Genomic DNA, 14,180 nt, shown 5'->3' with positions numbered 1-14,180 from the left:
CCAACATGCTTGTCTTTTCTAGGCCATGTTTGTGTACATAGAACATGCAATTTTGCCAACATTTTATTCAAGAGTAAACTATAGAGTTATACGTACATGGAATAATTCCAAAAGCCACATTAAATCATGTAAAAGTGGCAGGGTTCTAACAGGAGATCGAGTGCTTATCTACCGTCACACGGGAGCAGCATCTTCAGTATTTGTCGCACGAGATATGTTTTGAATTACCAAGCTAAGTGTGCACCATCGGCATTTGTCGAGCGAGTAATAATGGAGCTCAGTCGTTAGGGCGTCTGACTACTATGCGAGAGACCCGGGGTAGATCCCCTGCGGGGGAGAACCGGGATGTTTTCCACCTATTCAAACTCCTCCGGCACTACCCAGCATCATATAAAGCTGGTACCTTGAGGAAACTTTGAGGGATAAAGGTAGCCAGGAGCGTGGTGCTGATCACATCACCCCCACCTTCAGCCGTGATCAAGAAAGTGTGGGCCCCTAACTCCAAACCCCTATACACCTTCATGGAAAAGTGCAGGCGAGCTATTTACTTTTACTTCCTTAAAAATCTGTTCCAACATATCAAACTGTCTCGAAAATACTTAGACCATGTGACCTACAATTTAAATAATAGTTTAAAAGCACAATGGAGTATTAAGTTTCGGTATATTTGGCAGATAAATGTTCTAAAACAAAAACGCGAATTTTGGGAAACGTAACACTAACAAGTCAAAAAAATACAATGCCAATTTTTGGTGCCATAATATATCGGTATTGGTCACATGAGATTGATTGATTTTAATTTTTTGGGTGCCTCGCCACTTACGGTCATTATGCACCCTTCAGTATATACTGGGAAATTTCCATTATCTAAAATCCATACCTTAAAATTAAAAAAAGGGGTATGGAAAATAACTTTCCCAAAATAACTTTCAAGATATCAAACTCTCACGAAGAGGCGTAAGCCATGTGACTTACAATTTGAAACAGTAGTTTTAAAACACCATGAAGGTATAATTTCAGATATTTGCCAGAAAATGCTCTAAAATGAAAATGTGAATTTTGGAAAAAATAACACGTTATAGTAAAAAAAACAAATACACCAATTTGAAAAAAGTAACAAAATATCAAGGTCCCTACCGATTAGGTATAAATAAAACAAGAATATCAGTTGTAAGTTATTGCATTAGTAACAGTGATTCCTAACCTAATTTTCGGCATAATCACCACCGTTGTTCTGGCATTTGTTGTAGCATGGCACTAAATTTTGTTTGCCCATGGTATATGTGTCTGACAGCAAAGTCTGGAACTATGTCTACCGCAGTGTAGCTGTAAAATCCTTGCCCTGCCAGAGACCTCTTCAGTTAGACAAAGAGATGAAAGTCTGTACATTCAAGGCCAGGGCTGTACAGGAAGTGGTATAAAATCTCTCACCTGAAGTGATGGAACCCCCGCGTGTACTCAGCTGTATGGGGTTGTGCACATTCGATTGGCCTTCGTGAATTGTCTGCACCATCGTCTGACCGTACTATCATTCACGATATCTGGTCTGCACACATCACACGATTGCTGGTGGCTCTGTGCCAAATTCTGAGCCTGCAAAAATCTTATTACTACACGTAGGCAACATCGCAGTCGGTGGAGACTGTATGAGAGCTGAAATCTTTAACCTAGAACTTTCCTAAAACGGCTGCATTGCAACTGTACCAGATTACAGCTACATGCCACTTCTTCCTGCCTGCATGTGTGCGTGTCGCTCTCCGACCACTAGTGCTGCGTATAGGGACCATTTTTCAGGATGCCCCTCGCATATGAACTTTCAGAAGCTTTTATTATTAGAGCGTTTCAGTTTTAATGTGTGGTTAGCTAAGTCAGGTACCTATACAATGAAATTCTATAAATTGCTTGCGTTAAATTTCTAATACCTACATACCATTTTCGTCAGCATTAATGGTATAACTGCATGTTGTCAGTTTTACAGTACTTCACTTGGATATACTGTACTGAAGCAGAAATCCCATTGATAATGTAAGGAAATATGACACTTTATTTTGTTCGATTCAATTGTTTCACTTATATGCAAGAGTTAAGTTGTTTGCTTTACAGAGAAGAGAAAAGTAGCGTTATGCATTGAAAAATGAGTCTGCACTCAGGGTTCTTGCAAGCAGAGGGTTCCAAACCTCAGGGAAATATCAACATATAATAACGAAAATGTATAAGGAGACTGATAAATTACAAATTGTATTTCTTAATCAATCACTCTTCACTCTAATCTCATTTAGTCGTAACTTTAAAAATAATCAAGTATTTTATTTTAAACTTACTGCTTATGACAACATTCCGTAATCCTTCCCTAGCTTTGGAATTGAAATAATTTTCCAAATTCACTATTTTGCAGTTTGAATTCAAATCATAGAGAATAGAGAAATTAAGTCAATTTCATAGAAGATAATATTGGTACTTAACAAAACCATACATGGATCTGTATGAGTTTATTATTTCCATTTGCAAAAACATCGATTTAGTTTAGTTTGTAATTGTCAGGGGAAAACTTAAATTTTGTCCTGGAAAACCTGGAAAAGTCAGGGAATTTCATTTCTGCTTGTTTGTAGCCACCCTGATTTAATTTTAGTCCTTCGTTTTTAACTTCCATAACACTATAAGGTCCAACATACAAACTGAAGAACTTATGGTCTTGAATGTTTAATGCACTACTTTTATTATGAGTTTTCACCAACACTATGTCTCCACCTTTTATGCTGTCTTCTTTATTAATCACCAGTTTTCCTTGTATTAGCTTATCTAACAAACACTTCTTCCTCCATGGTAGACTTGTGTAAGTTCTGGAGGAGCCTGTTTGTCTGTCTCAGATGTTTGACTGCTGCACTGGTGCTGTTGTCAAAGATGTGGAGATATTTGCAGCTGTCGGAAACCTCTGCACATTTTGAACGTTAGACATATCACATGGTGAAGTATTAGATGTAACACTACTCGAGGTCGTCACCCGATGAAACTGAGTGGGATATGGATAATACAGGGATTACCAAGCATGTAATTGAATGGTTGTGTTGTCCAATTAGGCCACATCATTGATTGAGGCTGATTAACAGGCACATAAGTAGAATTACTGGGAATAAATTGGGGTATTAAAGCACTTGAACTTGTTGGTAATAAAGAACCAGAAATGTTCCAAGCGGGGCTAGGCACACTGGTACTATTAGAGTTATGTTGCATTGCTTCAGTTTGAGCATGCCTGTTATCTCTAGTAGAATAGTTAGACTGATAATTCCTTCTAACAATAGGTGAACTACGGTTATAAAAGGTACGTTGATTGTTGTGTGTATCATCTGAGTTACTTCTCTGCTGAAAATTGCTTAAGCTAGGTTCCTGAGAAGTATCCTGCTGTCTATTAATGCCTGAACTCAAAATTAATTAAAGTTACTTCTATGGTTGATAGGTTCCGGAACTTGCATAGACTCTGCTTTCTTAATGTTAACCTGCCTAACATTAAGTGATGTTAAATATTGTTTAAGTTGGTAATCTTTCTTCCTTGCGAATCATTTTGATTTACAACTTCCATTCTAATATTAGTTATTTCAGCCTGGCACTCCTGGCGAAGTTCATTACTTGCTGTTTTGCATGCTTGAGAAACTTGACTTATTTCCCTTTGAAGTTGATCCTGCAATTTACGCAAAGATTGATTTAGAGAGTCTTCCTGGGATTTCAGATTTTCCCTTAATACCTTTCCTACTATATGCGTATGACTTTGTTCAATCTTCTTTTCCATGATTTTGTAAAGGGTTTGACCACTCGTCCGGAAGACCGAAGTCCCCAGGTCGAGGTGCCAAACAACTCTACCGCTGGTCCGTAGGTTCAGGGTTCCGTGGCCGCCCGATTGGACGGTCGTCGGTCCTTGGTTCGCGTCTCCGGTTAAGGAAACACGAATCCTACCACCAGCTAACGGTTTAATTCCAGGTTCATGTCACCGGGTCGGTTATTTACACCTCCGGCGGTAAGCCACGTCGTGCATAAAGTGGTGCTGTTATTCATTTATAGCAATAATAATAATAATTGTTGTAATAATGGAAAACTATAACCCTTCCGGTCAATGGAGACAAGCTATACATCTTCAAACTCAGGACTAAAACAAAAAAATATCGACCATACGAGGATATACATCTATACATATATATAAATGAATCAAGAACACCTGTAGGATAACGAATATATACGTGTATTCGGCAAAAATATAAACACAACAATGATAATGTAACCATTACATATCCCCTCACTCTCATTCTATCATGCACTCACACACACACGCTGCAGGGGTGAACACAAGATACCGTTACATGATAAAACATCTAACTGCCTCTTTGGTTTATTTCCCGTGTACCTTCGAATTTGAGATTTCTATTAGCCCCTTAGGCTTGCTTTCAATGTAAATACGAGCGGCTAGCGCTCTGTCACATACGAGACGCGATTAGCTAGGCGTCATAGTTTCCAAAAGTAAATAATAATTGACATTACACTTGTTGAGGCACTACAATGCAAAAAGAATAAGCATACACTAAATGAATGACAAGAGGAAATTAACTGGATTACAAGTACACGAGTGCTGATAATACAAACAACTGTAATATAAACTAGGATATATTCAAAATGATTAACTCGGCTATACTATTTAGTACCTAGTTTTCTACTACCTATATATATCAAAGAGCACGGTAAAAGTCAAATAATTAATTATATAAATACTCGGCGCGAGAATAGGAAAACAATAACAAATAGTAGGTCTTTTACATTTATAGAACTTCGAAGGGTGAGCGAAATAGGTTCTTAATTTTTGAAGATTTATAGTACTTTCGATTTGATTTGCCAAAATAATTAATAATTGCAGGCAACATTGTTCGATTTCATCTCGCTTTGTGTTATGACGAACCAGTGACGACGTAGGTGGACAAATGTTCACTCTCACACATAAAGAAATAACTGGAGGATACTATACCGACTCAATGGCGGCGTGGTTCTCGCTGATGTCAACGGTCCTCGTTGCGGCGTCCTGACGACACTCGTGGCTAGGACAGTCTGTCCTCCTGGCGGGCGAAAACTGTCTCTTCGACTTAGACGTAACATTAATTTTTCTTCCCTTTTCCATCGCGGCGACGAAGATGGGCGGAAAAGCACCTCGCTTCCATCTGTCTGCTCGGGGCGTTGCATCCGATCATGGCTTCAATGGCCGTTCGGGGATACGCAGGGCGTCGGGTCGTCTAAGGGCGGACGTCGTTTCATCTCTGGGCAAATCCATTTCAATTCAGGCAGATTTGAGAAAATCTGTCAGGGTGATGTCACAGATATCCATGAAACTGAAATATATTATTCTAGATACAAAATTATGAGACACATATTTTTTTGTTTCGCAATAAAAAAAATTTTGGCCGTCTTAGGCTGCTTCAAAGTTTGGGGCCAAATTTTCACAAGTTTTGGTGCCAAAAATTGTAAACGGCTGTTTCTCAGGAACTATTAAAGATATTTGGATTCTGTTTTTTTTATCTGAAAGTTTATTGAAAGCCTTTTCAAATGCATATACAACGAACTTTATATGCAGCTTTTGGGGTGTGCTATGAATGAAATTTTAAAAAATTAGCCCCCTTTTGGACCCCCAAAATCTCGAAAAAGCCACCCTAAAAAAATTTCAAAATTTCAGGGCAGTTAACAGCAATACCTCAAGTTGAACATATATAAATTTCACGGGGTGTATATGCCTGGTTGTAGTTTTACACAATATTTTAATAAGCACATTGACAAGCTGAAAACTTAAACACAATCGTAATATTGAAGGAGACAAACCTTATTTCATCAGGCTATTATTGGTAAACAATATACAAATCATAAGAGTCCATAACCAAATAATTCATGTAATTGGTATATATCATGATATTGCTGATCATATTCAACATTTCTTATTTATAGAACATACTAGAAGTCATTTGTTTTTAATGTTCACATGTTCATTTGTTTCTTTTCGTTTGAGACAAATTGCTGTTAATTCCTTCTGAGCTTGAGTTTTGAGTCATTAGGAAGATGTTTACAAGTGGAAAAGCAGTGTTTTCTGAGAAAAGTATAAAGTGACCTGGTTTGAGAACAGGCATAAAAAATGTGTATATCAAAGCAAGAGTTGGAAGTTCAGACAACTTGAACATATGTTCACGCAGGGTCGTTACACAGTTAAGCACCTTGCTACACGGCACAATTTATCAGCAGGGCATATTAAGTGCATTCAGACTGCAGAAGAATTTCAGACTGTTGTTCAGACATATACATCAGGTGTTACACTGATTTACATTCCATCTGCAGAGATTCAAACATTCCGTGATATGAAACACAAAGAGTGGGAACATGTGCAGGCAGTGCGAATGATTCATAAAAGTCATGTGTGGCATGCAGAGGGAACTGGAAATGATATTGTAGTTTCCATTGCAAGAACTGCCCAGAATGAGAAACAAGAAGTGAATGTTACTATTGGAAACAGCTCACATGTTATGCAGTATTGTAAAATTCACGACATCAAAGTGAGAACGTTCTTGGCTGTTATGTATGATGACTGCTGGTGGGTTGAAGAAGCAACTAAAGTGTACTTCGAGATGCAGGAAGTGCATGTAAATTTCATGCTGCCACATGGACCTGCAAAGGGCTATAATTTTCCTGATAGAATTAGGCAACACTAACATCAGTACGTGATACCTTTGCAAAATATTCTGCAAGTTCTTTCTCCACCACACCCCTTTGGACAATCTGGAAGACTGCATGCCATCTCTAATACTGAAACTGCCTGTGTAGAAAAAGCTTTCATGAACAGAACTAACATATGAAATGCCGGTACTGGGAGTTCACTTCGCCTAGCTTGCATAAAGAATGTCTTACGTTTAAGTTTTCAGCTTGTCAATGTGCTTATTAAAATATTGTGTAAAACTACAACCAGGCATATACACCCCGTGAAATTTATATATGTTCAACTTGAGGTATTGCTGTTAACTGCCCTGAAATTTTGAAATTTTTTTAGGGTGGCTTTTTCGAGATTTTGGGGGTCCAAAAGGGGGCTAATTTTTTAAAATTTCATTCATAGCACACCCCAAAAGCTGCATATAAAGTTCGTTGTAAATGCATTTGAAAAGGCTTTCAATAAACTTTCAGATAAAAAAAACAGAATCCAAATATCTTTAATAGTTCCTGAGAAACAGCCGTTTACAATTTTTGGCACCAAAACTTGTGAAAATTTGGCCCCAAACTTTGAAGCAGCCTAAGACGGCCAAAATTTTTTTTATTGCGAAACAAAAAAACTATGTGTCTCATAATTTTGTATCTAGAATAATATATTTCAGTTTCATGGATATCTGTGACATCACCCTGACACCCCCTGCCTGTCTGCATTTGGAATAGGCCCTCTCTCTTTTTCTTCATCTCTTCTCTTTTTCTCGACGTAACATCCGTCTCACCGTTGTGGAACTGTCGTCTCTCATCTGGGTTGGCAATGCGAGTTGTCGTTGCTGCGTGGCTTTCATCTCAGACGCCTTTACGCAAGCGTCGTGGTGCGGTTCTCTTGACTTAAGGCGTCGTATACTTAAGCAAGGCGTCGTGGCTTCTTCTCTTGGCTTCATGGCAGCAGTAATCGGAAACCCGAAGGTCCCGTCCCTCTTAGTTTTCAGCCGCCCATATTGATTCAATGTCCCTTCTTACAAAAAAGGGAAAAACACAACTGAAACACGTAATTAACACGGCCTCAATCCCTGGCACTGTCACTGTGATCACACACTCACGGCAATTAACACGACGCGGTCGAAAGGTTAAAACAAAGCAAAGTTCCGTAACTCGCGCAAAGTGACGCGGAGATGGTGTTCGGTCTGAATATGGCGCTAAACTGTGTCGGTCCTCTGGAGTCCAGGGGTATTTAAGGAAATCTTGAAACTTCAAAAATCAACCGCCTCGCAGTTCGTTAGCTTAGAAAAAATGCTGGACGGTGGTCTTTCTTCCAGGCTCGTTGTCCACTTGGGAGGTTTGGGGGTGAAGAAAAAAAACAGAGCAGTCCTCACACGTGTTGCGAAAGAACTCCCCCTCGGTCGGCAACTCGGACGTTGTTCCATTCGTTGAACAAGTAAAAGTCACCCTTAGTGGCAAAAAATTCCACAAGTCGCTATTGTTTTCCTACCCTCGCCGTCTGGAACCGAAAATCCAAGAAAAGCCAAAAAGCACAACTGGCTACAGAAAGTTGTTAAGAGTATTTACGAAATTCTAAAATACACTCACATAAACTACAAAAAAGACTGGTGACAAAAGTAATTGTCACAATTTCATGACTTTGTTCAATCTTGTGTTCAATCTTCTTTTCCATGATTTCATGACTTTGTTCAATCTTGTGTTCAATCTTCTTTTCCATGATTTCATGACTTTGTTCAATCTTGTATTCAATCTTCTTTTCCATGACTTCATAACTTTGTTCAATCTTGTTTTCAATGTTTTCATGACTTTGTACAATCTTGCTTTCCATGCTAATCTTTAATTCACCCATCCTCTCTAAGATGACCTTTGCTAAAGCATCAAAGTTCGATCCTACAACATCTGTGTATCCCTTAATCTTAAATGGGTCAAAGGATGGATCACACTGTCTACAAACATATTCTTGGTTTGTACTTTCAAATATCGTCCAATGCAGTGCAGTAAGCTGGAGAAAATCAATGTGATACCATTTACCACAGCTATCATATGCAACACACTTTGGATCTTTACAACACTCCATTTCTTCAACTGATGACACATCTATGTTACCTTGTTGATAATTCAACCTATAAAACCAGATTTTCTATCAGTCATTTCATAAGATATTTTATCCTGCAAATGGGTCGCCAAAAGATGAGACATAACTAATATTAAAATCTCATCAAGTGATTCAGAATTAAGATTTCTAAAGTCACTGAACTAAGCAATATAAAAATGAACAAAATATGGTAGCAATGTCTATCCCAGTAACACAAACTTTTCCACTTCTAACGCAGAATACTAGGATTAGTATTCAAATATCTAACTGATCAGAATATTCAGCCCTGTAACTAACACTTAGCTCAGTATTATAATCTTCTGATTTAATAAAATAATTCTTCTAGAAACTGCAAATTAAGCTTCATGGTTACACATTAATACAATGTTACACTTCTTGAACTTCATTTCCTAAAATCAACAAGAATTTTTTTTAAAAAAAAAAAGATGAAGAAAATGTACATACTGCTCAATTGGCAGTTTCAGCCCATAATTGTGTTTCTTATTATAACACAGTCCTTTAAACTCTAATATTTATTCATTTGATAAAATTGGGCTCATCTCAAAACAATACACATGTTATTTAAAAACAAACTAATATACATACACATGTCATCAAAACCTCGAACGGCCGATGTAATTAAAGGTAATTAATAAACATATAAAATTATCCATAAAAATAATTAAGTAATGAACTCATATCATTAACACAATTCAAGATTATATATACTAACCACAGAATCCACAGTTCTCCCCAATTGCATACACACAGAGAGAAAACCACACAATCACTGACTGAGGCGAGAATAGCAAGCAAGACCTTTCACTAATTATGCATTTGCCCATCACGGAACTCTACATCATAGAAGATTGGAACCTTGATCTTTTGAAAACAGCTTTGTTATTGTAGTGCAGTTTTTTTTTTGTTTTTTTTTTTTTTGCATCTAGTGGTTTCTCCCAGGAGTCAACATGCAGTGTTATCACATGAAAGAAAATAACCCTTTTGAAGGGAAATTGAGACAGAACTTTAAGCCAGAAGGGATATTCTATGAAAAACATGAAAATTAGAGGGAAACTCGAAGACATCAGACTCAGTAATAGTACATATTATATGACGTTCATATTCATAATCTTTTGTATTAGTTATTACTTCCATTGCCTTCAGTATAAGCTTATATGTTTATTTTGTTTATTTCACCTTTTTTTACACCTTCGGTTAATACCGACGATGAGGATCAATGATCAACAATAATGATGGAACAACACAATTATACATTCATGCCTGACCGTTAGCTGGGTAGCCACTAGAGTCCTGCATGGAACCACTTTCACTCGCTCGTCCTCGTTCGAGTATCCCTCGCTCGAGCGTTTAAAATGGAATATAATTCTAATGTGACAATAATCGTAGACACATATACATGTGAAATACCTACCTTGGTAGTTTCAGCTCACAGTCATTTACCACATATCACTGTGTATTGGTAAGATAGACTAAACTACATTTTAACATGGAGATGATGACTGTGTTCACTTAAGTTTAAATTTCACTGTGTCTTTCACCTCACGATCCATATTTGAGGGCTCACCACCACAGACAAATTACGGTTATATACGTGTACTACTGGGCTTCGAACGTGTATCGCTCGTTCTGCCACTTCGAGCGTTATTCCCTGGAGCTCTCGATTCCGTACGCTATCTAGCGTCGTACGAGCGAACTATTTGGCGCTCGAACAAAATGCTCTTTATGCAGGACTAGTAGCCACTTTACTTATGATGCTGCCGCTCAGTGCATTGTCAGCGATGGAGGCATCAAGACTACGTGGTGGAACTGCCCAACGACCAATGAGGGTTTACAGGCTAACGCACTCCAGTGTCAGAGTTTCAAGGAACCCTGCTCAAGGGTTGGCGTCGTCCACTTCATCAGTTCTTCATTCATCATCGTCGTCGTGATTAACACAAGTAGTGAAAGGCGAAGTAGAATAAATGAAATATATAAAATAAACAAATGTTACTTGTGAAAGTTCCAATCACTGTTCGTCAACCTTTTTGTCAGTTCTCTTTCAGATTTATCTTCGGGATTGACTTACAGACAAATATGGTCAAATATAACAACCAATTTAATATTTAAAGAAAACAGCACATTTCAATTTGAATTTATTTACAAATAACCGTCACACAATGACAAAATTAGGTAAGGTATTTACAAACTTAAATTAACGGAACACATTCAATTAAATGGAAAAATTTCCAAGTACCCTTGCATATCACTATCTACAGTAAATCAAGACATACGATTTAATTGGTCTAATCCCTAACATACACACACACACTCACACATACATACACACATGCTGCAGTGTTAAATTCACTGAAGTTGATCTTACCATCGAACTCATGATTGATAAAGATCACTTCCTGTTTCGTTCCACTATTTTCAGCCACGTGCCTCCCTTCCCTGCTGGAAAAAATGATTTCGGGTCATATTCGAAGGGAACCTTGGTCCTCTCACAGCGTTTGAACTCGTATCTCGATACAAGAGACACCAGGCACACTTTGGTCTGCATCAAACCGAAACGCAAGCCTGGAGAAAGAAATATACTGAATTATAATTTACACATGACTGGATGTAAATTTTACTCCTTTTTAATAATATCCAACTGCCAGATTATCAACATTAGAGTAATCTTCTTTTGTAAACCTCTTTCAATATGTGAATTGCAGACGCATGTTTAAAAATTAAAATGTTCAGTTTAAAACTCTACATTATAACCAGGCGAAGGACAATGAGGTTTTACTTTTATGAGATGAAAGAGGCATGAATTTATTCAGAACTGTAATACTCACCGTGGTCAATTCTGGTTTGTTATTACAAAGTAGAATTGAAGAGTGTGATGGTTTTTAACTACGAATAATCTTTATAACTTTATCTGTATTTTCATCTTCACTGTACCTGAGTACGATGATTGAATACTCTGGGTGGGACGAGAAAATGACCAAGAATAAGATCAGAAAAGACAAATTGTTAGAACAAGTCTAATATAAACATCAGACACAAAAGGGAAAGAAATTGTAACGTTTTACCCTGTAGAACAGGGGATCGAATCAATGGGGATGTATCTCATCCCCCAAATAATAACACTCGCTGGCTGCGATGGCCCTAAAAGAGCCAGATGTGAGGTAACTAAACTAATAAGCAAGTAAATGACATTTTAAGTCCCCAACCTTCTGACTGAGAATGGCAGGTTACAGGAAAAGGGTTAACTTAGATCCTAGATTCCCTGATTTTGCTTCTGTTGCTCCGACCTTCATTCACCTTCTACTAGGTGAGCCACTGCAACTTTCTGTCTAAAAAACCTATGTCAACAAAATCTAGAAGCAAGTTCAGACAATACATGGGATATGTTACGAAATGTTTGTCAACTTTGAAGACTTCAATGAAATGGAAAAAACAATAGAAGTACATAGAAACGCTGAAGTTAGGGATCATAAATAGAGACACAACAGGCACCAAAGAGTGTAAAAGAAGACAATCTCGTTAAAATAGACAACCGTTAAGTAACTGCACTTTAAATTCAAACTTACCAATGCAGATCCTCGGTCCGTCTCCAAAAGGCAGGAAGGTTCGGCCAAAACTCTTCCTCTTGTTGTCCTCGTCGAACCGTTCCGGGTCGAATTTTTCAGGGTCTGGGTAGAACTTCGGGTCGTGGTGGATGGCGTAGATTGGGATCTGTACAAGCGTGCCTGGCTGGATGGTCACATCAGAACCCGGTATTTTGTAAGTCTTTGTACACACGCGGTCAGTGAGTCCAAGGGGAGGATGTTTCCTCAGGCCCTCTGGAAGCAAGAAGTAGCTAATCAGGATTAAATTCATCTGCTAGGATGAGCAGATACCGATAACGATGTATGGATATCGGCCGATACCAGTGGTATCCGTAACGGAAAGCATCGGTTGGGTTTTATTTCCGATACCGGCCGATACTTTTCCTTCATTTGGATCGTTCATCACTTCGTAAAAATGCCACGTGACACTTTCGTAGAGCCTAATTATCCTGGAAGTTGCATCCATCTTATGTAAAGAAAACTGTATTTTATGATTACATAAAAGGTATTTTCATATTCCGATGTAATTTTCTAAAACATTGAAGCACAACTCTGGTAAATTGATGTTCCTAATTTTAGTGGATATATTCACAAACGAAAGGTACCGTTTCTACCCTCTAAGAGGGTCTTCTTCAGACGAATAATCACACTATAGATAAAGAGATAGATCTCTATATATCTCTATCTCTACCTATCTCTATCGATAAAGATAGAGATAGTGTGAATATTTGTCTGAAGAAGACCCTGTTAGAGGGTAGAAACGGTACCCTCTAAGAGGGTCTTCTTCAGACGAATAATCACACTATAGATAAAGAGATAGATCTCTATATATCTCTATCTCTACCTATCTCTATCGATAAAGATAGAGATAGTGTGAATATTTGTCTGAAGAAGACCCTGTTAGAGGGTAGAAACGGTACCCTCTAAGAGGGTCTTCTTCAGACGAATAATCACACTATAGATAAAGAGATAGATCTCTATATATCTCTATCTCTACCTATCTCTATCGATAAAGATAGAGATAGTGTGAATATTTGTCTGAAGAAGACCCTGTTAGAGGGTGGAAACGTTACCTTTTTAGTGTATATATATATATGTTTGATACAATAAATTCTGCCTTGGTCAGTATTTTAATGTTTTATTTATTTCCAATTTTCAAGTGTCTGTATCGGTATTGCTGGGAATTGGTAAGAGTATCGGTATGTTTGTCTGTCAAAGTAGTATTGGCTCAGCCCTAATTTAAACAACTTTGTATTTTTGTTATAATTTTCGAAAAACAAGGTTGTACTAAGAAACCTGAAACAACAATCAGTGAGAGATTTGTTCACTGTTTTACAAAAACCTGGCGGAAAACATCATAATTGGTATTAATGTTTGGTGTGCAATTTACTAAAAGTCTCCCACACAGATACATAATATGGATGTGTAATATTAGGAAATTGATTTACCTGTCACAACCTTATCAAGATACTCCATATCTTGCATCACGGTCTGATAGGTTACTTTTCCTTCACTCTTGGCTAAGGCCTGGTCAACTTCTTTCTGCAATCGTGTTTGAATGTTTGGGTTCACAGCCAGTTCGTAGAGGATGAAGCTCAGTAGAGTGGATGACGTCTCGTAGCCTCCGATGAAGAAAATGAATGCCTGGGCTACAAAGTCATCATCAGTGAGCGCTGGAAAACAGAGAGAAGATTCATAACAATGTCCCAGAAGAATATGAAATTTCGAAACACGTTTTTGTAAATTGTTGAAGCAATTCTCTCGGGACATCG

The 14,180-nt window shown here is 37.9% G+C and overlaps 1 protein-coding gene across 4 annotated transcripts in view; it reads right to left on the bottom strand.

Annotated features, from left to right (window-relative positions):
* Positions 1-10,941: 10,941 nt before the first annotated feature.
* The window catches only part of LOC145996484 (cytochrome P450 6k1-like), a 43,107-nt gene continuing 39,868 nt past the window's right edge, over positions 10,942-14,180 (bottom strand). For all 4 annotated transcript variants that reach the window (XM_083132976.1, XM_083132977.1, XM_083132979.1 and 1 more), the window contains exons 3-5: positions 13,857-14,081; positions 12,391-12,642; positions 10,942-11,389 (exon numbers count right to left, since the gene is read on the bottom strand). In XM_083132976.1, coding sequence (XP_082989102.1) covers positions 11,217-11,389; positions 12,391-12,642; positions 13,857-14,081 — 650 coding nt within the window. In that variant the 3' untranslated portion in view covers positions 10,942-11,216. The remainder of the gene's footprint in view (positions 11,390-12,390; positions 12,643-13,856; positions 14,082-14,180) is intronic.

Source organism: Lepisma saccharinum, chromosome 12 (genome assembly GCF_977018435.1).
Source record: "Lepisma saccharinum chromosome 12, izLepSacc3.1, whole genome shotgun sequence".
NCBI lineage: Eukaryota > Metazoa > Arthropoda > Insecta > Zygentoma > Lepismatidae > Lepisma > Lepisma saccharinum.
This window is presented reverse-complemented; position numbering and strand designations above follow the sequence as displayed.